Source organism: Colobus angolensis, unplaced genomic scaffold (genome assembly GCF_000951035.1).
Source record: "Colobus angolensis palliatus isolate OR3802 unplaced genomic scaffold, Cang.pa_1.0 Scaffold398, whole genome shotgun sequence".
In the NCBI taxonomy this organism is placed as follows: Eukaryota; Metazoa; Chordata; class Mammalia; order Primates; family Cercopithecidae; genus Colobus; species Colobus angolensis.
Genome location: NW_012117354.1, coordinates 1,649,485 through 1,676,923, shown reverse-complemented (window position 1 = coordinate 1,676,923; position 27,439 = coordinate 1,649,485). Strand labels below are relative to the sequence as shown.

The window sequence follows — 27,439 nt, the reverse complement described above, 5'->3', positions numbered from 1 at the left end:
TCATATACAAAAATCAACTCAAGATGGAGTAAATATTTAGAATGTAAGACATGAAACTATAAATATCCTAGAAGAAAACCTGGGGAAAAATCTTCTGGACATTGGCCTAGGCAAAGAATTTATGATAAAAATTCCAAAAGCAAATGTACCAAAACCAAAAATTGACACATAGGACTTAATTAAACTAAAAAGTTTCTGCACAGCAAAATAAATAATTACAACAGAGTAAATAGCCTTCAGAATGAGGGCAAATATTTGCAAATTATATTTCTGACAAAGGACTAATATTTAGAGTCTACAAAGAACTCAAGAAAAAACCCATTGAAAACTGAGCAGAGGACATGAACAGCTATTTCTCAAAAGAAGAAATACAAGCAGCCAACAAACATATTAATAAATGCTCAACATTACTAATCAGAGAAATGCAAACTGAAACCGCAATATATCATCATACACCAGTCAGATACACCAGGCTATTACTGAAAAGTCAAAAAACAACAGATGTTAGTGTTGATATGGGGAAAAGGGAATGGTTATACACAGTTGGCGAGAATGTAAATTAGTTCAACCTCTATGGAAAACAGTATGAAGATTTCTCAAAGAACTAAAATTAGAACTACTATTTGACCCAGCAATCCCACTGCTGGGTTTCTATCCAAAGGAAATGAAATTATTGTATTGAAAAGACACGTGTACTCGTATGTTCATTGAGACACTATTCACCATAGCAAAGTCATAGAACCAGTCTAAGTGTCCACCAATGATTGACTTCATTAAAAAATCGTGGTATATACCATGGAATACAATGTAGCCATTAAAAACAATGAAATCATGTCCTTTGCAGCAACATGGATGCAACTTGAGGCCATTACTCTTAAGTGAACTAACTTGGAAACAAAACAAAATACCGCATGTTCTCGCTTATAAATGGGAGCTAAACAGTGGGCACACATGGAAAATAATAGAAGGAACTCCAAAAGGAGGGAAGTTGTGGAGGGTGTGTGGGCAGGGCAAGGGTTAAAAAAATTACCTAATAGGTACAATGTTCAGTTTGGTTAGTGGGTATAGTAGAAGCCCAGTCCCTACCAGTATGTCTTATATTCATGTAACAAACATGCATACGAAACCCCTGAATATAAAATAAAATATTTTTAAAAAACAGGTTTTATTATATATCCTAATTTCAAAATTGTTTTTACTAGTTGTTGCTATTTGACATTAACAATTGAGTAATGAATGAATTATTGTCTTACTAAATATATTAATGGAGTCCTATTTGCCATTTGGTTGCATGTTATTTATTTATTTATTTATTTGCCATTGCTCATGTCTGTTATAGGAAAGAAGAAGCCAGAGATCAGTTTTATGTTCCAGGATGAGATTGAAGATTTTTTAAGAAAACACATACAAGATGCCCCTGAGGAGTTTATTTCAGAACTTGCTGAGTACTTAATAAAGCAAGTATAAAATGTATTTTTTCTGTTTTATGATAGAAATTCAATGGGTTATTAAATAAGATTTTTTCCAAGATCATAGAAAGCAAATGTATTAGATATTTTTGTTTCAAACTTGGACTTTAACCTAGCCACCAAATTCCAGATTTTGTTTGCTTACAGCAGCAGTTTAATTCAACAAATATTTGTTAAGTGCTTTGGGCAAAGCAGTATAGGAAATAAAAGGCAGGAGCTAGAAAGTGTCCTCACTCACCGATCTTACAGTCATAAGTCTTGGTTAGGGAGAAAAACACCAGCATTAACCACTGGCTAGTCTCTTCTAGCACGAAAAATAACATTCAAAAGGAAGAAAAGATAATTTTCTATTTTAATTTGGCAGAAAGTAAACAGTGTTTAAGGAGAATATAGAGTAACAAATTCACTTCAAAAAGAACAAATTTAGGCACTCCTACCTTGTGAATGGCTAAGGGTATTTTTATATAGAAATGAGGAAGATTATGTATAACTTGACCATTAGTAACTAACTAACCTGGTCATCCCTCAAGTTAGTTTCACTGTGTACGCTTCCATAAATACAATCCAGGAGAGCAGTGTATCTAACTTTGATTTTAGAAATATAACTTCTGTGGTGATAATTTTTTTAATATAAGTATTTTTTGTGCATAAATGTATTATAGAACTATATTTTTCACATGTAAAAAAGTGAAATAGTTACTAATCATTTTGCACTGCTTTTTAAAATAATTATTTTAAGTTAGGCATAAAAAGGTTTTCTTTAAATGTATTTTAATATTTTAGAAATTGAGAATTTTAAGTTGGAATTCCTGAAGATGAAGAACAGATTTATAGTCTACTATTCTCCAAATTAATTTTATTTATTTATTTATTTATTTATTTTTGAGACGGAGTCTCGCTCTGTCACCCAGGCTGGAGTGCAGTGGCCGGATCTCCACTCACTGCAAGCTCCACCTCCCGGGTTTACGCCATTATCCTGCCTCAGCCTCCCGAGTAGCTGGGACTACAGGCACCTGCCACCTCGCCCGGCTAGTTTTTTTTTGTTTGTTTGTATTTTTTAGTAGAGACGAAGTTTCACCGTGTTAGCCAGGATGGTCTCGAACTCCTGACCTCATGATCCGCCCGTCTCGGCCTCCCAAAATGCTGGGATTACAGGCTTGAGCCACCGCACCCGGCCACTCCAAATTAATTTTAAAAAGCAATTTTGAATTATGGGGGTTTTGTTCTTGGTGTCTTAATTGCAATAATGTTGAATACTTTAAAATAGAGAAAATTAATCTATTTCTGTTTTAATTCCTAGGGTTGGGGAACAAATTGTTAGTGAACTTGTCTCTAAATTAGTTTTATTTGTATAAAAAAAAAAAGAGATCTCTGTTCTTAACCCTTACTTCCATAGAAACAAAATTCCTTATCTACATAAATACTCAGTACATTTTAGTGAACTAAATACATTTGTCTTGTGCACAGACCTCTTAATAAAACTTATCTCGAGGTGGTACGTTCAGTATTCATGTCTTCAACAACTTCTGCTTCTGGGACGGGCAGAAAACGCACAATCAAGGACTTGCAAGAAGAAGTTTCAAACCTGTACAATAACATTAGGTTATTTGAAAAAGGGATGAAGTTTTTTGCAGGTATACTTAATCTTTGTTAATCTTATTTTTTCATTGATTTTCATAATTTGGAGAATAAATTAGTCTTAATAAAGCTCCTTTATTTTCCAGATGACACACAGGCTGCTCTTACCAAACACTTGCTGAAGTCAGTGTGTACTGATATCACTAACCTCATTTTCAACTTCTTAGCTTCGGATTTAATGATGGCCGTAGATGATCCTGCAGCCATTACAAGTGAAGTATGTTAATGATCTGCTTACTGCTCTTGATGTGTTCTGTTTTGCATCTATACACATTTTATTTTATCTTATTTGGAGTAAAGAGGAAAAGAAAATACAGTAAAAGAGGTTTGAGGAAAAAAATCTAAGATTTTTTTATTCAACTTTTGTACAATAATATATACAGTTGCTAGCAGGATTGGCAGTATAACTAGTCTTAAAAATAATGATGCTTAATTACTTTAGAATAAAGTTTTTTCTTAATTATTATGTCACATTCCCTCTTCCTAATGACTGGCAAATCCATAACATTCTGACCCGTTTCCTTATCTTTGAAGTTACTTTTCCTTTAAGGACATCTCATTTCAATGTTTAGACTAATTCCAATTTAATTTTTTAAAACTCTAATCTCAAACTAAATTCAAAAGCTCATCTATTCCCTTCTTGCGATGTAATGTAGAGCAACGGCTCCCAGTTGCCTAGAGGAAGAAAGGTGCGGTCTATCCCAAGATGACAACCCCTCCTTCTCCTCCTCTTTCTTCTCTGTCCTCCTCCCACCTCCTCTACCTCCTCTTCCTCTTCCTCTTCCTCTTTCCTATTCTTCCTCCTCCTTCCTCACCTCTCTAGGTCCACTTCAAGTTGGAGATTTAGGAAAAATGAGGGAGGAGGGAGGAAGAAGTGTCTTGATGTGAGTGACTACATATCACTGCTTTGATCACGGTCAAACCAAATCAGTCTGATGTTTGTGGTCTTTGGTGATGTAGTTAGTCATTGCCTCATAGGTGATATAAGTTGTTTCCTTGGAATGTTGTTTAGTTTCATGTGACTTCTCACAGTAAGGACCATCTCTCAAACAGAGGAACAGTTATTTCTTCCTCCTACCCCAGCAGGATGCTGGCCCCCTTCCCTTCTTCTTGAGCAGCAAATTCCTAATTGTCTGGACAGTTTCATGTCTCCGGCCTTTGTACCAACCTCTGCTGTGGAAAATACAGGAGATCCTGTTCCATGTCCTTTAAGGGCCACAGAAGGATTGGTGTGTGATTGGGGCAGGGAGGCTAGACAGGAGCAACTAGCCCCTAATCTTCCCAGACATTATACACTTCAGAGCCTATTGTCAAGCTGTTCCAGCAAGTCTACTCCAAAATTTTATGCCAGAAGAAACTAAAAGACTCTGATCAAGAATACCGTAAAACTTCAATGGAAACTTACGTGTAGAGAGAGGTGCTGAAAAGATTCCTCACACCATAGAGCATAACAAGCATCCAACCTCGAACAAGAGCTCAGTCTCCCATCTTCTAGGCATCCTTGATCTTTATGAGTGGGGCCCTTCACAGCTGGCACTGGGGAGAGAAAAACACTCTCTTCCTGCTCCAATGGAAGAATTAGCCTCTTAACCCAAATATTCTGTTTCTCACAAGGTCAATGACTCTAGTCTTTCTCTTACATTGATGAAGCAGGTGGGAGCAGCAGGGCTGTATCTAGCCTGTTTGGCTGATTGGCTACTGACTCTAATAATGTTTTTGTCTCTAATTTGAGATCTAAAATTCAAGAATATGATAAATTCCACTCAGCAACTTGTTGTACAGTATTTTTTTCACTTTACCTTGTATCCACTGCATGTCAAAAGCACAGTACTGAAAGAATTTTTATTTATCCCTACAGATAAGAAAAAAAATCTTAAGTAAATTATCAGAAGAAACCAAAGTAGTTCTTACAAAACTCCATAACTCTCTGAATGAAAAGGTAAGTAAAGTTTTATTCTGTTTACATGTCAGGGCTAGCAGTTTGTTACAAAGATCTTGGAGTAGATTTTTTATCAGACTAATTGTAAATCCAATTTAAAACTAGTATTTTGCACTCAGCTGCCTCTTTGAAAGGTGAAGAGAAGACCAAGCTACTGGCATTTTACCATTTTTAGTTCTATATCACAATTTCTAATTTATTGAGAAAGTGACCCTTTTAAAAATTATATTTAGGTTGTGAAATTACAAAACAGTTATTACATGGCTGTACTTCTTTAGGCAGTCATATATAGAAGTAAATTATGGTATTCAATGCCTTTTCAGAGCATAGAAGACTTTATTTCTTGTCTGGATTCTGCAGCAGAAGCTTGTGATATTATGGTGAAAAGGGGAGACAAAAAAAGGGAAAGGTAACATTAAATTAATATATATTTGGTAGTGTTCTTAAATGTGGGACTTTTCATGTCTGAAATTTGAATTTGTCTAACTGTTACATAGAGAATATGTATCTAATGTGTCTAATATATCTAAATGGCTGTAGACCTTCAAGATATTTGAAGTCTTAAAATAGTTAGATATTTCTCTCTGACCCTCTGGATCAAGTAGCAGAATTTCTTTATCCTATAGTTCATCAAGCCCAGGAACTTTTTATTAGCTTGGGGACTTTCCTTACAGCAAACCTTACATCTAAATCAGTGCAAATTTGTTTGACCTCCAGCAACTCAAAACAAAAAACATACTTTGAGTATTCCCACTCTATAGCTTTTTCTTTAATTTTGTAGCATACTAATCTATCCATGCCATTTAGGTTTTATGTGTGTATATCCCATATTGAAAAGTTAACTTAAAATATTTATGGAATTAGATAAACTAGAGAAGCTAAAAATTAACAGAAAGGGATGAATTGAAATTGGTGAGAACTTCTTAAATTATGGTAATTAATTTGTGTGCTTTTTTTTTAGACAGATACTGTTCCAGCATCGACAAGCGCTGGCTGAACAGCTGAAGGTTACAGAAGACCCTGCTCTTATTCTGCACCTCACATCAGTCCTGTTGTTTCAGTTTTCAACCCACAGCATGCTCCATGCACCTGGAAGATGTGTCCCACAGATCATTGCTTTTCTTAATAGTAAAATTCCAGAGGTATTACGTTTTCAATACACTTGAAACTTTCAAAACTTTCAAAGTTTTAGATTCTGAATATTTTGAGTGGATTGAGATGAATTATTGTCAGCACTCAGGTATAAAACATATTAACATCAAAGTCCATTTCCAAAAATGTGAACAGAGGATTAGGAGATTAATTTTTAAAAATTCCGCATAGCTCAAGAATCTTTCAAGAATGTTCCGAATTTGGAAATTAAGCTTTCAGAAAAGATACAATCATGTCAAATCTCCCATTTCAGCTTCTTTAGGTTTAACTTATCCATCAACGACTCATTCAAAAGTCTTTTCCTGTCCCTTTTACCTAAAAAACCCCTCAACTAAAAGGGAACTTCCCTATCCTTTTGGCTGTATCTTTGGTGATAGAACCAGGCAAGGTCAACTTACGGTAAAGTGATTTGCATTCATGTTTTATCTCTTCTAAATTGTACACTCCTTGAGAGCAGAAACTGCTAGATTAGACTTGCTACTTACATGGCCAGTTTTTTGTAAAGATGAGGACCTTCAATGTGTATTAGTTGAAGAAATTCTACTTTATCTGTCCCACAGAGACTTAAATTGTGTTGGTTAACTTTTCTTTCCCTTTTCACAGGATCAGCATGCTCTTTTGGTAAAGTATCAAAGTTTGGTTGTAAAGCAGCTAGTCAGTCAAAATAAGAAGACTGGGCAGGGAGATTATCCCTTGAATAATGAATTAGGCAAAGAACAAGAAGATGTTGCCAATACTCGTAAAGAGCTTCAAGAACTTTCTTCATCCATTAAAGACCTTGTTCTCAAATCTAGGAAATCATCTGTGACAGAAGAGTAATGATCTTCATTTACATTTGTCATATAGTAAGCATTTTCCCCCAAGATTGGAGGTGAGTGGTCACAAAAAAGTAGTCACTATACAACTCCCCTCTCCCCGCAAAAACCACCTCATACACACACAATGCAGTTAAAACAGTAGTGTTGTATTAAATGTAAATCTTAAAAAGATGTGAATTTTTGTAAATTGGGTTCTTCATGGAAGTTTTTTCCACCTTATTTTCACACAAACACTATATGAAATTTTTCACATAAACATTATTTTCACATAATTTTAAAAATTACATATTTCAGATTTGTTTTCTTTCCAAATGTTGAATGAAAAACAAATTTTCTGATCCATTTATCCCTGGGGAAGGATTCATTTGTTGTGAGTGCCAGTATACTTAAATGTATACTTTAAATACATTTAAGTAGAAATTTAAAATGTGGTCTTTTTTTAAAAAAAAAAAAAGAAACACTTCTGTGTCAGAAATGAAAATAAATCATGTATTTTATTTTTAAATAGAAAACACTACTTCAAAACTAAAATATAGAAATTTATAAAAAAATAAATAAATAGTTAGCCCTTGCTCTTATTTTTGGCAGAATAAACATTGATTTTGGTTGGGGCCACAAGGATGCCTTTACAGGTGCACAAGAACGCTAGAGTGGCCCATGCATTGTTGTGTTCTAAAACAAGCTACTAACAAGAGAGAGAACACGTGCAATTTATTACCAGTAAGCATAAGTCATATTTAACATTGGAATAAGCATTTTATTCAAAGAATTTTCTTTGATCCAGTTTGCATTTGTACATTTTATTTTTTTAGTTCAGTAGCTGCTCTATCACATAATACTTTGTAAATACTAGTGTGAAAAACAGATAGGATGCCTTTTCCAGTGGTAGGAACATCTGTACGTGCATTTAAATCATTACAAGCTTTTTTCCAAAACTAGAAACCCTTATTAAAAAATAGGTATTTTTGTTTTCTGAAGATTATTAGTTAAAAATAACTAAAAAAGGTCCTTAGAGTAATCATTTCAACCAAATGAATTTCAAGCAACAACTTACTATTTATCAAAAAGGGATTTAATTATTTTTAATGTAATTAGAAATTAAATTTCAAATATTTAAAAATACTATTTTATATAATTCCTTATGACATTTTAAACTTTATATTTTAAAATATTTGAATACGAAAAGATCAGTCTACCTCTACTCCATTCTAGACAAAGTATTAATGCTTAGTGAAAGTAATTAAATTGCTGACTTGGCATTATTATTAAAGTTGATAGAAATGCAACATTAAATTTGAAAATGTTTCCTGTGGGTAATTTTCTATTATATATTTTCATATGGGCAAAGGGAAAAATGATAAATCCTCTGTAATCACAAACCCCAATTTCGTTTTGTTTATTCAGCTTCTAAAATATTGAACACCCAGACTTTTAATTCAACCTTTAAGAACCTTATCATTTATGTTTCAGTAGATATGAAAGTAATCCATGTTTGTGTCAAACGATCATAAAAAATAAATAGAAGAGACAGTGAAGCAAGTAAAAAGAAATGCATTGTTTTAATTTGTTTGCATTAATTTTTTTCATTTGTCAGAATGCTGCTTTTGTTGCCACAGTAAAGAACGGTTTTTACTGTTTTGTAAGTAAAATTACATAGCTGATTTTGTGTGTAAAGATTAATTTCATTAATAAAAATTATTATATGTTTACTGTGATCTTAATGGGCAGGGTTAAGAAAGTTATTTAAAATAAAGTTACCTATTCTACTAAATTTTATAGTACTTTGAAGCTTCTATTAACACAAAGATTAATTGGTGCATATATTTTATGTATATATATTTTGAATTCTCATTTTGAACATTATTAAAGGATTTTATTTTTCTCACACAGAAATAGTTCCATAGCTCTCAGCGTCTTTCATTCCTTGAGAGTTTGCTATTCTAGAACCATTTTATCTTAGTAAATGATTTCTCAATTAACTAGATTTCAGCAAATGTGTAGCTATATTCTTGCATATGCTAATTCCTGCTATTGCAGTTGGGGTAGAAATATTGGAAAATGTGCTTAGGTATTCATGTTCATGTGTTCCAGCTCTAGACTTACATGTTTTTCAGGAGTCAAAGGAAAGTCTTGGCCATCAGAAAGATCCAATGAAGAGTGGCATATAGTATCAAAATTGCAGCGTATTTTGTGAAAAGACCTTAATGCTAAATTAGGACAATAAATGTAATAGTTGCTTAACCTGAATGTAGAGCCATCTTGAACTTACTAGAGAATATGCTTTAGTCAGACCAAAAAGCACCAAGGATAAGGTCAGGATGCAATGGTGATCTGAAGCTGAAATCAGATTGAAAAGGAACAGTTCATTCCTTCCTCAGAAACGACACTAGACCCAGAGTGTATTAGTCCATTTTCACACTGCTAGTAAAGACATACCTGAGACTGGGCAATTTACAAAAGAAAGAGGTTTATTGGACTTAAATTTCCATGTGGCTGGAGAGGCCTCACAATCATGGCAGAAGGTGAAAGGCAAAGTCTCACATGATGCCAGACAAGGGAAGAGGAGCTTGTACAGGGAAACTCCCCCTTTTAAATTCATCAGATGTCATGAGACTCATTGACTATCATGAGAACAGAGCAGAAAAGACCTGCTCCCATAATTAAATCACCTCCCACCCTGTTCTTCCCATGACACGTAGGAATTATGGGAGTCAGAATTCAAGGTGAGATTCGAGTGGGGACACAGCCAAAACATATTCCATCCCTGGCCCCTCCCAAATCTCATGTCCTCACATTTCAAAATCAATCAATCATGCCTTCCCGACAGTCTCCCAAAATCTTAACTCATTTTAGCATTAACTCAAAAGTCCACAGTCCAGTGTCTCATCTGAGACAAGGTAAGTCCCTTCCTCCCATGAATCTATAAAATCAAAAGCAAGTTAGTTATTTCCTAAATACAATGGGAGTACAGGCATTGGGAAAATATAGCCATTTCAAATGGGAGAAATTGGCCAAAACAAAGGGTCTACAATCCCTATGCAAGTCGAAAGTCCAGCAAGCAGTCAAATCTTAACGCTCCCTTTGACTCCATGTTTTGCATCTGAGTCACACTGATGCAAGAGGTAAGTTCCCATGGTCTTGGGCAGCTCCCCCTCTGTGACTTTGCAGGGTACAGCCTCCCTCCCGGCAGCCTTCAGGGGCTGGCATTGAGTGCGGCATTTCCAGGCACATGGTGCAAGCTGTCAGTGGATCTACCGTTCTGGGGTCTGGAGGATAGAGGCCCTCTTCTCAGAGCTCCACTAGGCAGTGCCCCAGTAGGGACTCTGTGTGGGGGCTGCCACCCCACATTTCCCTTCTGCACTACCCCAGCAGAGTTTCTCCACTGCCCCAGCAGAGTTTCTCCATGAGGACCCCGCCCCTGCAGCAAACATCTGTAGGGACATCCAGGCGTTATCATACATCTTCTGAAATATAGGCGGAGATTTCCAAACCTCAGTTCTTGACTTCGTGTACTCGCAGACTTAACACATGGAAACTGCCAAGGCTTGGGCTTGCACCCCGTGAAGCCACTGTTGGAGTGGTTGGGATGCAGGGCGCCAAGTCCCTAGGCTGCACACAGCACGTTAACCCAGCCCATGAAATCATTTTCTCCTAGGCCTCCCGGCCTGTGATGGGAGAGGCTGCTGTGAAGATCTCTTGACAGGCTGTGGAGACATTTTCCCCATTGTCTTGGTGATTTAACATTAGGTTCCCTGTTACTTATGCAAATTTCTGCAGCTGGCTTGAATTTCTTCTCTGAAAATGGGTTTTTCTTTTCTATCACATTGTCAGGCTGCAAATTTTCCAAACCTTTATGTTCTGCTTCCCTTATAAAACTGAATGTCTTAAATGGCACCCAAGTCACCTCTTGAATGCTTTGCTGCTTAGAAATTTCACCCACCAGATACCCTAAATCATCTCTCTCAAGTGCAAAGTTCCACAGATCTCTAGGGCAGGGGAGAAATGCTGCCAGTTCTTTCCTAAAACATAACAAGAGTCACCTTTGCTCCAGTTCCCAACAAGTTCCTCATCACCATCTGAGATCACCTCAGCCTAGACTTTATTGTCCATATTGCTCTCAGCATTTTGGGGAAAGCCATTCAAGTCTCTAGGAAGTTTCAAACTTTCCCACATTTTCCTGTCTTCTTCTGAGCCCTCCACACTGTTCCAACCTCTGCCTGCTACCCAGTTCCAAAGTCACTTCCACATTTTCGGGTATCTTTCCAGCTGCACCCAATTCTACTGGTACTAATTTACTGTATTAGTTCATTTTCTTTTTTTTTTTGAGGCGGAGTCTCGCTCTGTCGCCTGGACTGGAGTGCAGTGGCTGGATCTCAGCTCACTGCAAGCTCCGCCTCCCGGGTTTACGCCATTCTCCTGCCTCAGCCTCCGGAGTAGCTGGGACTACAGGCGCCCGCCACCTCGCCCGGCTAGTTTTTGTATTTTTAGTAGAGACGGGGTTTGATGGTCTCGATCTCCTGACCTCGTGATCCACCCGTCTCGGCCTCCCAAAGTGCTGAGATTACAGGCTTGAGCCACCGCGCCCGGCCTTTCATGCTGCTGATAAAGACATATGCAAGACTGGGCAATTTACAAAAGAAAGAGATTTATTGGACTTAAACAGTTCCACATGGCTTGGGAAGCCTCACAATCATGGCAGAAGGTGAAAGACGCATCTCACATGGCGGCAGACAAGAGAATTTGTGCAGGGAAACTCCCCTTTTTAAAACTGTTAGATCTCGTGAAACTCATTCACTATCTCAGGAACAGCACAGGAAAGACCTGCTCCCATATTTCGATCATCTCCCACCAGATTCCTCCCATGACACATGGGAAATGTGGGAGTTACAATTCAAGATGAGATTTGGGTGGAGGCACAGCCAAACCATTTCACAGAACCAAATGGAATTTTTTCTGTCAAGAACTAACTGATGTGAGTTGGGAGGGAGTAGGAGGATAGAAGATTTACTTTCTTTCACTAAGACCAATGAAGAATTTTCCCCAATACATGGGAGATGCAATAAAAGCACACAAAAAAACTCCCCTGGGATGTACATTTTCCACACAAATCTGGGAGCACTGTTCAAGTGGCTATTTAGATGACCTACAAATTCACACAAGTTGCTCTATCTTGAGGACCCTACTAAGCATACAACAGAATAAATACAGCCAGGAGAGACTTCTTTCAAACCATCTAAGAATGAAACTCTGACTTTCAGGCTTTCAGAAAAACAATTTGTATTCCACTTACATCATAAAAAAGAAGAAATAACAACTGTAAACATGTATTCAATGTTTATGAGTTCCCAGTGTTGTATTATTTGTTTTATCAAACTTGCCCCTAGTTGCATCTTTATTTCTCTTAAGTGATTACTAGTAAGACAACCTGGCTGTTTGTTTTAAGGAGCAGGAAAAGCAGGATTACACTGATGGTAAGATGGAAGAAAGGGAAGACATGGTGAATTTATGGACTTGGCCTAATTTACTGGATCTTGTATGACAGGTAAATACTAGGAAGACACATATAAACTTTAAAAGTATGCTTTACTTTCAAGGAGATAACAAGAGTCAACAATTACAGTTAAATATAGTGTCTTGGTAGAAGTACACAGAGGGTGTTGTGACAAGAAATGAAATTCAGACTGTGTTGCATAATGGGGAGGCTAGAAATGACACCCAAACCAAGAGTCCAGAGAGAAAAAAAGAAGGATTAGCCTTGGTGAAAATGAGAGAAGGGAGAAGAGCATATTGAGACAGAGAAAAGGAGGAACAGAAGTACTATGATGCTAATTAGAATGAAAGAATGAGATGTGGGGAGCACAGAAGTCTGAGAAATATGATAACTGATCTGGGGAAGTAGTGTAGTAGAGAGAATAAGTGGGTTGTGAAATGCCTTAAACACTAAGCTACAAAGTTTAACCACTATCTCAAAAGCACAGAAGCCTTTAAAAGGTTCAACTAACCAGGGAAATTAAATAATTAGATTTGTCTTCTAAAAAAATTACATTCTGGAAAGCAATTTGGCAATTTACCAAAATTCTTTAAAATGTGTATATTATTCATGAAACTAATGTCTTTCTTTTCTGAGAAGTAAAATGACTAAAAAATGTATACGCCTTTTTTTCCTAGCCTCTAGTAGAGAGGAACATGGACACCATGTCTTGCACAGAAACGGGTCAATCTTGGCTCTGAAATAGTCTATTCAGATACTAGTCTGCCAAAGAAAACTTTTATCTGATTAGTCCACCTAAGACAAAAGTCTCAAAGGTTGTCTCATGTTTTGTGTTATTCAGTGTAAAGAAGTAAAAGTGCTTTGTCAAACTGTTTTACTACTGAGCCTGTCTTTACTCATCTAAAATGCAGTCTTTAACCTAATTCTATCTATCATACAGACTTCAGAGTTGGGTAAGAACTTGAAGATATGACACATAGAAAATATAGTTGTTTAAATACAACCTAATAAATGTAAATGTACTTAAAATCAATGTTCTAGATTTTTCTCCTTTCCTCTTTTCAATCTTAGTCTCAGTCCTGTGATTCGTACATTATAAATGCTGAGTGTATCTTTTAGTGTTGAAAAAAGAGAGAAAGAAAAGAGAGAGCTATTCCATTATGTATTTTATTATATCGCAACTATTTTTTATAGCCACTTTAAAAAATATTTTATTGGCTTGCCCATCAGTGATAAACTGGATAAAGAAAATGTGGCACATCTATACCGTGGAATACTATGCAGCCATAAAAAAGGATGAGTTTGTGTCCTTTGCAGGGACATGGATGAAGCTGGAAACGGTCATTCTCAGCAAAGTAACACAAGAAGAGAAAATACCACATGTTCTCACTGATAAAGGGGAGTCGAACAATGAGAACACATGGACACAGGGAGGGGGACATCACACACCGGGGCCTATTGCAGGATGGGGGTCTGGGGGAGGGATAGTATTAGGAGAAATATCTAATGTAAATAAATTTACAAAATATATTTTGTAAATATATTTACAAAAAATGTAAGCATTTCTCTTTATCATTAATATATGAATAATATAAAGTATAAAGAGGTATGCAAAGATTTCATCTGGGCTGTCTTGGATTGTGAGTCATTTTACATTTTATATTTTGGGCATATGTTTTTCAGTTTCTGTTCCAGATTATCTGCAAGGAGCATGTATTTTATAATTTGACAAACTTTTTTAAAAAATATATTGTTCTATAGAGAAGGATAGAAAGGGACCAGAATGAGTCAGATGCCAGTTATTTTATGGCTGATAGGATAATCTGAATGAGAAATGTGAGACATGGAATGCAGGGATGAGGACAAATTTGAGAAAGATCATTTAACAAACTAGAACCTACAGAAGGTGGACAATGATGGGGATGATGGAGAATAGATGAGGAAAGGGAATACTCTAACATAAGGGGTGGATGAGTGTGCCATTCCCTGAAGTAGGAAATACAGCAAACTAACAAGTTTGGAATGGGGAGAAGACAAAGAGGATTATTTGGGACTGTTGAGTTTGAGATGCCTGGGGACCTCTAGACAAGGTTGTCTAATAGTGGGATACAGGTCTGGAACTTTGAAGAGTGGTATCAGATGAAAGTACACATTTGGGAGTCATGTTGTATAATTGTTCACTGTTTCGATGAAGAACATGATGGAGAACCTTCAGAGAAGCATATTGAACAGAGGATAAAGCTCTAGGGAAGAGTGAGGTGAATAGAGAGAAGGCTGAAGATGCTAAGAGCAAACAGAAAATCAGAAGAGTGTAACATAGCAAAACCAAGGAAAGATAATTTCAAAAAGAAATAGACATGGCCAGAGATGAGAATTTTTCAGTAAGACTGAAGACCATGCTCCTTGGGTTGCTAATCAAGGTTGTATATGATCTTAATGAAGCTTTTTTGGAGTGGTTCAAGTGAAAGACAGATTGTAATAAGTTGGGAGGGAGAAGGAAACTCAGAATGTTGTAGATTTGGAATGACTTGGTGAATGTAGATTACCCTCTTGGGAAGCATGGGAACAAATAAAGAGGGTGATGGTCCCAGGCACTTTTACATCTCAAAGACTGCTTTCCTTACCCATAAAACAAGGAAAATACAGGTAGTACCTGCTTAGCAATGGTGTCCTAAGGATTAAAATCTATTACTAATGAAATATACTTGTACCCTTTTGCTGAATCCAAATTTATTGTTGTTAATCACCATATGTTCATTTTCATAATGTCCTAATCAGTACAGTCAAGTGAATAACAAAACATACAGTTAACTAGCTCTGTGTTTCCCTAGCTCAAGTTCTTTGACTGTATATACCCGAGTTTGACCTTAGAAGATACTAACATTTCACTCTTTTAGCACTTAGAACAAGGACAGTTGAAGTTTGGTCTGGAATTAAGGCAGAATTTCTTCTCTCATCCTGTCTTCCAAACTGAAGAAATGGCCTCAAATGGAGATTCTAAGAGAAAATGTCACTTGCTTTATGAATCAGTGTGCCCCTCTGAGGATACCTATTGTGGATTGGTTTAATATCCAAAAATTTCTTCAGATCCAACTCTTGACATCGCTGTCTACTTTTGTGTTTCAAAGATTTCAAAAAACCCAGTGAGTTTATGCTTTATGAAGTCATACAGCCATGGATGTGATGTCATAATTGTGGCCAGCTCAGCAGGAAGCAGGCAGAGCAGGAAAGGCTGGGTCTACTCTGCAAGTCCAGAGAGCAGGGAACTACCTTGAGTACTCTACTCAAACTTATGTCTCAGAGTTCCCCAATTTCCCAAGAAGGCAGTGATAGAGGCCACAACCCAGGGGGTCATCTCTCAAGGTACCAATAGCTTTGCAGGTAAGAGCATGGGGCCTCAGCTCTTTCCAGACAGTCCAAAAGAAAAGCTCAGCAGTTCAGACATTTCCAACCTAAAAGAAAGGTTCTGATCCCCACCAGAAAACAAAGAAAACAAAGCCAAAAACAGATTGAGGAAACACAAAATACATCATCCTTTCAGAGCATTATTTTTATAAATATGCCCTTAATTTAGCCTAGTTAGTGGAAATTTCTCAAGTGTGTATGTGTCTGTGTGAACGTTGTGTATTTTAAACTTTTTGGAGCTTAGCCAGATACTTCGAATGCTAATCCTGGCAGAATTTCCCTTTAAGGATGTCCTGCAGAGAATTTGTTACTCATAGTTTTAAGTAAAAATTGACAAGTAGTGCTTTTTCAGCCCAGTAGGAGTAATGTGCATGGTGTAAGACTTGGAGGAAATGCAGGGAACCTTCTGTTTTCTCCTGCAAAGTTGAAAAATCTACATGCAGTTGGAAGGGATCTTCAGATGGTGCTGGTGACTTTCTGTTCCTTTGGGAGTTAACACGCATATGGATTGGAGGAAAAATAATCAACATATATTCTCCTTTTGTATTGTTTAAATCACAGGAAGAAGCGGCTTTAAGACAAAGTGAGTTCTTTCCCCCAAATATTTCCTTTGTTTTGTTTCGTGGTATTTCGACTTCTCTAATTTTTTTTTTTAAGGATGAGAAATTTTTATAAACTTTCCAGTAACTCCTTAAGAGAAAAATTTTGCTTGGCAAAAGTGTATGCCTTTTGAAGTTTCTTGGCCATTTTAGCTAAAGATTATCAAATTTTATATTCTGAGCTATTCAGATTTCTCATTCTCATAACTTGCATGTGGAGGTTACAAAGTGGCCAGATAACTCCTTGGAATTGTCTCTTGAGTTTTTCTAATGATTTTAATGCAGGGCACAGCTTTATTGTTGTAAAAAGAGGAAGAAGAGGAGGGCTCTTGAGATTTTATTTGCCTTCATTTATTTGAATGAATAACATTATCACAGCATATTTTATGACTAGATTTATATTTCAAGAGCACATTTTGAAGTCACTTACAGGTTTTAAGTAAAAGGAGTTAATGAGATTCCTGCTATTTTCAAGAAAAATCTGCCTACTTTCCAGAAGTGGGCATACAAAAATTCATAATCTTAGGTTTCCTAAGGTTAAATTAAAATATCTGTGTTTCCAGCCCACAGAAATATATAATAGATTCTATCAATCTAAAGTGCTACTTCTTGAAACAGAGGTAGTGTTATTCAGGCAAAAAGCATACATGCCGTATGTGTTAATGCTTTCTCTCTCACTATTTTAGTCATATCCTCTTTGGTACCTATCATTCATTTGAGAACTAAATGCAGCTCCTCAGCTGTCATTTCAGACTTCAGAAAATTAGGAAATTAAAAAGAATTATTAATGAAATGCATAGCTCTTATACATAAAATGTAAGGAAATCCTTGAGCCCTTTTAGCCCTCATTTCATATCCACAATACCATCATGTGTAAATACTAGCATTTTTATTAGCAAAGCATATGGATTAAAATTTAACATAAGTATTGCAAACATATGTATCATACAAGATATTTCTTAACATATGTGTTATGATATATGCTTAAAGCCATAATCCAAATTGCTTTAAGGGGAAGGTAAACTCTGGTGTCTGTTTTCTACACTTGTTCTATTTAGTCTCACATTATCATTAGTTGCCAAATCTGGGACTGTTCTACCCAAGCAAAAGTAGCAGATTTGTGTTTTAATATAACATCACCTCACTGACAAATTTACCTCTTATTTTTATTACACTTGCCAACATTTTGAGTAAAGCTGAATTAATTTGTATTTCTTACACAAGACTGGGTACTTTTCTACTAAAATATTACAAATAAGAGTTTACAATATTTAGAGATGCTTTAATTTGTTTTTATTTTTATGTTTTCAATTGAGGGGATATGACCTCTTTAGAAATGAAAGCTGAATACTTGGGTCCGCATGGGAAGCTCTGAATCAAATACTAGTTAAACCAGCTTGCATTTCCCTGTTCTTGTATTTATCTTTTTCCTCTCCAATTACCATAATTTTTCTTGTTACTTTTTGGTACCTTTGAAAGCTCATTGAAGAAGAGGAAGAGAAGAAAGAGGTAGAGGAAGAGGAGGAGAAGGAGGACTCCTTTTTGCCCAACATGCCTCAAATCCCTGCAAAATAATCAGCTTGAGGCTAGGCATGGTGGCTCACTTCTGTAATCCTAGCTTTGGGAGGCCAGGGTCACGGGGATCACTAGAGTCCAGGGGTTCAAGACCAGTTGGGGCAACATAGGGAGACCCTATTTAAAATAAAAATAAATAATAAGCTTATTGATGACATACCCTAGTATTTTATATGAACTAGTAAAGCATTCTTATGGGTTTGGATTTACCTTATCTTTACTATATGTCTAAACTTTCACACGGGCTAATTACCCTGATTAGAACATACTAGGGTATGTCAACAGCAAGGTTTACATTCATTAAATAAATAAAGCTAGAGAGTCTGCTTGAAAGCAATAGTGTGATGTGGAGAAGACAGTCAAGGTTTTGAAGTGTCATTCATACTGAGTTTTCTATGAATGAGGGCAGGTGAGTTTGCCTCCCTACCTTAAAGATATAATTAAAACAGCTGTATTACAGAATTTTATATTAGAATAATAATAACAGTAGTCATTTTTATTTTTTTTCTTCTCAAATTCTTCAGTTGTATTTCCAGCACCAATGGATCTTAAATTTATCTCACTTGATTTTTAGCAAAGCTTTGAGCTATTCCTTTGCATATTCATTTTGCCAAAGGAGTATTCACCAAATGGATCCTGAGTAGATTATTTTGATAAATTCAGGTTGTCTCCTCACATTTAAAAATATACCTTTTTGTATTTTTACAATTTCATTACAATTGTAATCCTCTAAAGATGGTGGTGTGGAAGTGGAGTGGAGAAATATGTTTCTGGGGCTTGTTCTCCACTTTGATTCTGTTTAATTATCTCTTACAATTGTTCATAAAACAATTTAAGTAACATGTCATAAGTCACATGACTTCTAAGAATTTTCTTCTTTTTTCTTTTTTGCTTTTATTATTATTACTATAGACATATAACTGTACATATCTATGGGGTACAATGTGATGTTTGTATACATGTATATGACAAATTATCACATCAGGATAATTAGCATATTTATAACTTTATTTTTCATTTCTTTGTGTTGGAAACATTTAAAATCCACTCTTATAGCTATTTGAAAATATACAATAAATTGCTAATTATAGTTACCTATAGTGCTATAGAACACTTGAACTTATTCCTCCTATCTAGCTGTATTTTGTATTTCTCAGCCTACCTTTGGCTATCTCTTTCTTCCCCCTACCCTTTTTTGCTTCCAGTAAGAACTATTCTGCTCTCTCCTTCTATGAGATTGACTTTTTTTTAGCTTCTGCATATTCATGAGGACATGCAGTATTTATCTTTCTGTGTCTAGTTTGTTTCACTTAAAATAATGTCCTCCAAGCTCATTCATGTTGCCATGAATGACAGAAATTTGTTCTTTTTTACAACCAAATAATATTCCATTGGGATATATAGAACTTTTTTTAATCCATCACCTATTGATGGAAACTTAGGTAATTTCGTATCTTGGCTATGTCTTGTGAGTAGTGCTGCAATAAACATGAAATTGTGGATATCTCTTTAACATACTGATTTCCTTTCCTTTGGATATATACCCAGTAATGGGATTGTTGGATCATATGGTAGTTCTATTTTAATTTTTTGAGGAACCTCCATGCTGTTTTCCATTATGGATATATATATATACACACACATATATATATATATATTTCAAATAGCATGTAAGAGTTTGCTTTTCACCACATCCTTGTTAGCCTTTTTTTTTTTTTTTTTTTTTTGGTGATAGCCATTCTAACTGGGGTGAGATAATATCTTCTTGTGGTTTTTATTTGCATTACCCTAATGATTAATTACATTGACCATTTTTTGTACATATCTGTTGGCCATTTGTGTGTCTTTTTTAGAGAGATGTCTATTCAGCTTATTTGCCTACTTTTTAATGTGAATTTGTTTTGGCTATTGCGTTCATTTTATTTTATGAATACTAAACTCTTGTCAGATGAATAGTTTGCAAATACCTTCTCCTATCCTGCAGGTTGTCTTTTCACTCTGTTAACTGTTTCCTTTGCTGTGCAGAAGCTTTTCCGTTTGACATAATTTCATTTGTTTAATTTGCTTTGGTTGTTTGTGCTACTGAGATCTTATCCATGAAATCTTTGCTCACACCAATGTCCTGAAGTATTTCCCCTATGTTTGCTTCTAGTTGCTTCATAGATTCAGGTCTTATATTTAAGTTTTTAATCCATTTTGAGTTGATTTTTACATGTTATGTGAGGTAGAAATCCAGTTTCATTTTTCTGCATATGAATATTCAGTTTTCCCAGCATCATTTTTCAAAGAGACTGTTCATTCCCCATTAAATATTCTTGGCAGCTTTGTTGAAAATCATTTGGCTGTAAATATGTGAATTTATTTCTGGGTTCTCTATTCTGTTCCATTGTTCTGTGTGTCTATTTATATGCCAATATCATGCTATCTAGGTTACTATAGTTTTGAAATATATTTTGAAGTTCAACAATGTGATTTCTCCAGCTTGATCATTTTGCTCAGGATTGCTTTGGCTATTCAGGGTCTTTTGCGGTTTCATATACATTGTAGGAAACTTTTTTTGTTTATGTGAAGAATGTCATTGGTATTTTGATAGCATTGCATTGAATTGGTAGATCACTTTTAGTAGTATTGTCATTTTTACAATATTAAATGTCTACAATTCATGAACATGAGATATCTTTTTTTTGTGTGTCCTCTTCAATTTTTTTCATCAGTGTTTTGTAGTTTTTTTCATCAGTGTTTTGTAGTTTTTATTGTAGAGATCTTTCACCTCCTTGGTTAAATTTATTCCTACATGACTTTTTATGTAGCTATTATAAATGCAATTTGTTTCTTGATTTTTTTTCTACAGTTTGTTTTTGGTGTATAGAAAAGCTACTGGTTTTTGTATTTTTATTTTGTATCCTCCAACTTTACTGAATCTGTTTATCAGTTCTGAGATTTTTGGTGGAGCTTTTATGGTTTTCTGTATAGAAGCTCTTGTTATCTGCAAATGAGAACAATTTGACCTCCTTTTCAATTTAGACGCTCCTTATGTCTCTCTCTAGCCTAAATGCTCTCTCTAGGGCTTCCAGTACTATTTTGAATAAAAGTGATGAAAGTTAGATCATTGTCTTGTTCCAGATCTTAGAAGAAAAGCTTTAAACTTTTCTCCATTCAGTGTGATATTGGCTGTGGATTTGTCATACATGGCTTTAATTATGTGGAAGTACATTCCTTCTATACCTAACTTGTTGAGAATTTGTTAGGGATGTTAGACTTTTCTCAAATACGTTTTCTGTATCTCTTGAGATGATCAAATGGTTTTTGTCCTTCATTTTGTTGACGTAAGGTGTCACATTTATTCGTTTGTGTATTACATCCCTGGGGTAAATCTGACCTACATGGTGAATAACCTCTTTAATGTGCTGCCAGATTGGTTCACAAGTATTTTGCTGAGGATTTTTGCACTATGCTCATCATGTTTATTGGCTTATAGTTTCCTTTCTTTGTTGTTGCATTCTTGACTAGTTTTGGTATCAAGGTAACACTGTCCTCATAGAATGAGTTTGAAAGAATTTCCTTATCTTCAATTTCTGGAAGAATTCGAGGAGAATTGGTATTAGTTCTTCTATAAATCTTTGGTAGAATTCCAGAGTGAAGCCACCATATTCTGAGCTTTTTATTGATAAGAGACTTTATTACAGACTTAATGCCATTACTTGTAATTGGTCTGTTCAGGTATTCTCTTTCTTGTTGGTTCACTTTTGATAGGTTGTTTGTGTCCAGAAATTGACCCATTTCTGCCAGGTCTTCTGAAGTTTTTGGTATGTAGCTGTTTATAATAGTCTCTGATAATTTTTTGTATTTCTATGGTATTAGTTGTAATGTCTCCTTTTCATTCCTGATTTTATTGGAAGCTTTACATTTTTCTTGGGTAGTCAAGCCAATGGAATGTTGATTTTGTTTATCTTTTCAAAAAAAACTAAACTTTCCATTTTGTTGATATTTTGTATTTTTTAGTCTTAATTTTATTTATGTATGCTTTTATTTCTATCTACTAATTTTGGGCTTGGTTTACTCTTGCTTTTCCAGTTTCTTGAAGTGCATCATGAGCTTGTTTATTTGATATCTTTCTACTTTTTTGATATAGGTGTTTGTTGCTACACACTTGCCTTCTAATACTGCTTTTGCTATACCCCAGATGTTTTGGTATTTTGCGTTTCTATTTTCATTTGTTTGAAGATATTTTAAAATCTTCCTCTTAATTTCTTCATTGACCAATTTGTTATTCAGGAACATTTTGTATAATTTCTATGTATTTGCACAATTTTTAAAGTTCCTCTTGTTATTTTGATTTCTAGTTTTATTATATTGTTGTCAAAAAATAATTGATATGACTTCTATTAAATTTGTATAATTTCTATGTATTTGCACAATTTTTAAAGTTCCTCTTGTTATTTTGATTTCTAGTTTTATTATATTGTTGTCAAAAAATAATTGATATGACTTCTATTAAATTTGTTAAGATTTGTTTTGTGGCCTAACATGTGTTCTATCCTAAAGAATGTTCCATTTTCGGATGAAAAGAATATGTATTTTGCAGCTGTTGAATGAAATTTTCTGTAAATGTCTGGTAGGTCCATTTGGTCCAAAATGCAGTTTGAATTAAATGTTTCTTTGTTAATTTTCTGCCTGATTGATCTGTCCAATGCTTAGGGGTGTTGAAGTGCCCAGCTATTATTGTACTGAAATCTATTTTTCCTTTGTGTTTAAATTAATATTTGCTTTATAAATCTGGGTGTTTTGGTATTGGGTGTGTATATGTTTACAATTGTTACATCTTCTTGCTGAAGTGACAATAACCTTGTCTCTTTTTATGGCTTTTTGTTTAAAGTCTGCTCTATCTGATATAAGTATAGCTATTCTCCTTTGCTTTTGGTTTCCATTTGTGTGGATTTTTTTTCTATCCTTTGTTTCTATTCTATATGTGTCTTTTTAGGTGAAGTGAGTTTCTTTTAGGCAGTATATAGTTGGGTCTCTTTTTTTTTTAATTCATTCGGCTAGTCTGTATCTTTTCAATTGGGAATTTAGTCTGTTTACAGTCAAGGTTATTATTGATAAGTGAGGACTTACACCCACTATTTTGTTGTTTTCCTGTTTTCTTGTATATCTTTTTTTCCTTTCTTTTTATCTTACTGTTAATCATTGTGGTTTGGTGGTTTTCTGCAGTGACAGGATTTGACTCTTTTCTCTTTCTCCTCATATATTTGCTCTACAAATGAGCTTTATACTTTTTGTGTGTTTTCATGGCAGTGATTTTCACTTCCAGATGTAAGTGGAAATCACTTAAGCATTTCTGGTAAGGCCAGGTGAGGGGGGATGAATTCCTTCAGTTTTTGCTTGCATTGAGAAGGCTTTATTTCTTCCTAATTTCTGAAGGGTATAGTATTCTTAGCTAGCAATTTTTTTTCTTCTTTCACCACTTTGAGTTTAAAACTTTATAATCTCCTTGCCTGTGAGGTTTCTGTAGCAAAATTTATTATTAGTCTAATGGCAGTTCTCTTATGTAACTTGACAATTTTCTCTTGCTGTTTTCAGAACTCTATCTTTGACTTATGACAATTTGCCTATAATGCACCTCTACGAGGACCTTTTTGGAGTTGAATCTATTTGGGAAATTTTGAGTTTCCTGGAGCTGGATGTTCAAATATCCCCCCTCCACAACCCCTACCACTAAATTGGGAAGTTTTCAGTAATTATTTTATTAAACAGGCTTTCTATATCTTTTTCCTTATCTTCTCCTTCTGGAAATCCCATAATATGAATATTTGTTTGTGTAATGTTTTCCAATAAATCTTATAGGATTTCTTCACTCATTTTCATTCTTATTTCTTTTTGCTTTTCTCTGACTGGGTAACTTCAAAAGACCCAGCTTTAAGTTCAGAGATTCTTTTTCCTGCTTGATCAAGTCTGCTTCTGAAACTTTCTATTGTATTTTATATTTTATTCATTGAATTCTTCAACTGCAGGATTCTTGTTTTGTTCTTTTTATGATTTTTATCTCTTCATTGAATTTTTCGTTTATATTGTGAATTGTTTTTCTGGTTTTATTTAATTGTCTATCTGTATTTTCTTGTATCTAATTAAGTTTCCTTGTGATCATTATTTTACATTTCTTTTTTTGGCAATTAATTGGTTTCCTTTTCATTGGAGTCTGTTACTAGACAGTTTTTATGTTCCTTTGTTGGTCTCTTATTTCCTTGCTTTGTCATGTTTCTTGTGTCCCTGCATTGATGTCTGTGTATCTAGTGAAATAATCACCTTTTTCAAACTTTCTAGAGTGATTTTCATGAAGAAAGTTTCATCCTGCAGTTGAGTTTTACTGTGCAGCTAGAAAACGTGTAGTGACTCTGTTTCATGACAGGTATAGAGATATAGTCTCTGTGTAGCTTCTTCAGTTGTATTCAAGGTCAGAAATAACTGTGGATGCCTCATAGCCTATGCTTAGAGGTTTGTGGCAACGGCATTGGCAACATAGGTTTTTAATGTTCTTTGTGTTAAGGGCTTCTGGAGTCCTCCTATTCCAGTTTTCTCTAAAATAAGGAGACTTAGCTGAGGGGATCCCATTTGGTGTCAAGTCTGACATGGCCTACAGGCAACTGCAGTGGCACGGGTTCTAGTGCAGTGATCAGGGTTCTACGTGCAGTAGGAGTTTTCAGCTCAGTATCTCATAAAGCTATTGAGGCAACTTGGCCTTGGGGTACAGCTTCACCCCTTGTGGCAGGGTTTGATGTAGGTTACCCACAGAGCCAGGATCTATGATTTTGAGGCACCCCCTAGCAGCTCAGGCTCAGGGTGCCAGGTTGTAGCTGTGATTCTACCCCTGAGGGCAGGGCACAGCACTGGCCTCAATACTCCAGGGAATAAGGAGCGCTCTGGAACTTTGGCCTGGGGAGCAGGGTATGGCTGCAATTCAGGAACCTGAGTCAATAGGGCTCAGTGTCAACTCAGGTTCCAAGGGATGAGGCACTGGGTAGTAGTGATTGTCAACCCTGGGATGGTGGTGCTCAGCAGTATCCCAGAATGTGTGGGGCCAAGTGCATTTGCTTTCAGTACTCCAAAATGGTGGAGGACAGCTGTTGCTTGCTCTCTGGGTGACAGGTGGATAGGAAAAAACACAGCAATGACTCCACTCCCTAGATAGAGGGGTACTTCAGCATCTGAGACTCTAGAGAGCTAGGCCAGCTCCAGGGAATCAAGGTCTAAAGTTGTTCAGTTTATAGAGCAGGGTGTCTCAGCTCAGTTTCTGCTCAGCTCAGCCAGAGCAACAATTCCCCAAGGGACAATGTGCCACTTCAGCTCAGGTTTGAAGGATGTGACTGTTCTTGGCTACACAAGCACTGCTTTCTTGGTATGCAGAGCATCAGTTCAGCTTAAGTAATGGAGTGCATAACTGTTCTGGGTGGCCAAGGCAACATTTCCTAGGATGCAGGGCACCACTTCAACTTAGACACCAGGAAGACACGACTGGCCTGAATAGCCAAGGTATTGCTTTCCCAAGAGACAGGGTGCTGCTTCAGCAGGGGCAGGGGGAGGAGTTGGTAGAGCAATTCCACCTCCTCTTGACCCCACAGGAAACAGTGTTAATACTGCTAACAGCACATACTGGGGATGTGGGGCTCTTGGGATGGGGTGGTTCAGGGGTGGTTTAGTCTCAGGGATGAAGGGGAGCCATGACTACTTACTCCTTGAGTAAGGCTCACTCTATCTGTGGTTCCTGTTCCAAGATGCCATAGCACAGTAGTCACATGGGCCACAGCAGGTGGGGCACAGTGTCAACTCCTTCTCTGGCTGAGCACAGCTATATGGACTCCAGGCAGGTTTCACCAGGTGGGCTTGGTGCTTGAGAAGACTGCAGAGAACACCAGTGGGGAGATCTGTAGGTGTCCAAGGTGTTGATGGAGGTTGTTGGAGTCATCCTGTTACCTCCTCACCATAAGAAGTTCCTGCTGGCTCCCAGCTGATCCCACTTTGGGGATGGGATGGTGAAGGCCTGGCATTTCCTTATTCTCTATGTAGCTATCCTGAGTTTTGTGCTCACCCAATGGAAATGCATCTGCTTTTCCATTGTTCTGGCTGTCTTTGAGAGGGGCGTAAGCACTAGGGGCTTCTAGTTGGCTATCTTGCTGCTATCTCTCTGACCCTTAATACTTTTGAAAAGAAAATTAACAGTTCTCCTGATCAAGGTATCAAACTATGTATCATTTTTGACAGTACCAAAAAGTCATACATACATATAATTCATTCATTCATATTTTCATCCATTTATTCATCAGTTAGATCAAGCCAGTATAAACCTACTGAAAAAGAGTCAAGGTGTTCAATTTTCTTTATATCATGAAACTCTCTATTGTGCTAATGAACACAAAAGAGGCTCCTATTGACAAGGAGCTGTCTATCATCAATTTTGACCAAATGCCTCCTAGTATAGAACTAAAATGCTTCCAATTTTGTTTAAGCTTTTTTGTCACATAAACATCAACACTTCTTTAGTAGATTCATGGGTATAATTTGCATTTGAAAAAAATCTGACACCAAGCTGTCATGCTATCTAAATTAAGATTTCATTTATAAAAATGATTTCTGGTCTTGTAATTATATTCAGTTTATTCATTTGTTTCCTTGAACATGTTGATAGTTATACTATCACAAAATATTCTAATTTTTGACCTTTAATTTTTTAAAAGATTAAACAATTGCATTCCCATTTTTTCAATATTTTTCTTGTTTCCTTATTACCAAAGTGATAGATTACAGTATACAATTTGAAAAGTACTGAAAAGTAAAATTTTAAATACTCCTTAGTTTCAATTAAGAAGCTTAACATTTGTGCATATTTTCTTCTAAACTTGTTTCTACTTTTTAAAAAACGTATATAATTGAGGTCATACTGATTATTCTATTTCACACTTTTTTCCCACTTAGAGAATTATAAGCATTTCACCATGCCATTAAATTCCCTTCCAAACACCATGTTAATGACTTCTAGTATTATTTTTAAAACCATTTAGTAAATATATATTCTTTTAAGTAGTGTATAGAAAGTTCTTTTCAAATTCTAATTAAACTTAAGCATACTTTAACAAACACCCAGCAAAATACAATTAAAAGCACAAAATGTACTTTGAAACTTGAGATTAGGGATCAGCAAAATATTTTCTGCAAAGAGCCAGATAATATTTTAGTCTTCAAAATTATTCAGCCTACTGTTGTACCTGGAAAGGAGCCATAGATAGTATGATAATGAATGAGTGTGGCTGTGTTCCAATAAAACTTTACTTATGAACACCGATATTTAAATTTCATATGTC

The 27,439-nt window shown here is 35.8% G+C and overlaps 2 protein-coding genes across 5 annotated transcripts in view; both read left to right on the top strand.

Moving 5' to 3' along the window:
- The window catches only part of UFL1 (UFM1-specific ligase 1), a 33,703-nt gene extending 24,798 nt beyond the window's left edge, over positions 1 to 8,905 (top strand). For both annotated transcript variants that reach the window (XM_011955172.1, XM_011955173.1), the window contains exons 13-19: positions 1,340 to 1,457; positions 2,937 to 3,103; positions 3,194 to 3,324; positions 4,966 to 5,046; positions 5,370 to 5,455; positions 6,008 to 6,188; positions 6,802 to 8,905. In XM_011955172.1, the coding sequence (XP_011810562.1) occupies positions 1,340 to 1,457; positions 2,937 to 3,103; positions 3,194 to 3,324; positions 4,966 to 5,046; positions 5,370 to 5,455; positions 6,008 to 6,188; positions 6,802 to 7,017 (980 nt within the window). In that variant the 3' untranslated portion in view covers positions 7,018 to 8,905. The remainder of the gene's footprint in view (positions 1 to 1,339; positions 1,458 to 2,936; positions 3,104 to 3,193; positions 3,325 to 4,965; positions 5,047 to 5,369; positions 5,456 to 6,007; positions 6,189 to 6,801) is intronic.
- Positions 8,906 to 15,692: 6,787 nt separating this feature from the next.
- The window catches only part of FHL5 (four and a half LIM domains 5), a 59,067-nt gene continuing 47,320 nt past the window's right edge, over positions 15,693 to 27,439 (top strand). Inside the window, exons 1-2 of one of the 3 annotated variants that reach the window (XM_011955169.1) lie at positions 15,693 to 15,888; positions 16,265 to 16,495. The gene's annotated coding sequence lies outside the window, so the exon portion shown is untranslated. Of the gene's footprint in view, positions 15,889 to 16,162; positions 16,496 to 27,439 lie in introns of those variants that run through there. The other 2 variants (XM_011955171.1, XM_011955170.1) reach the window with 2 other exon arrangements.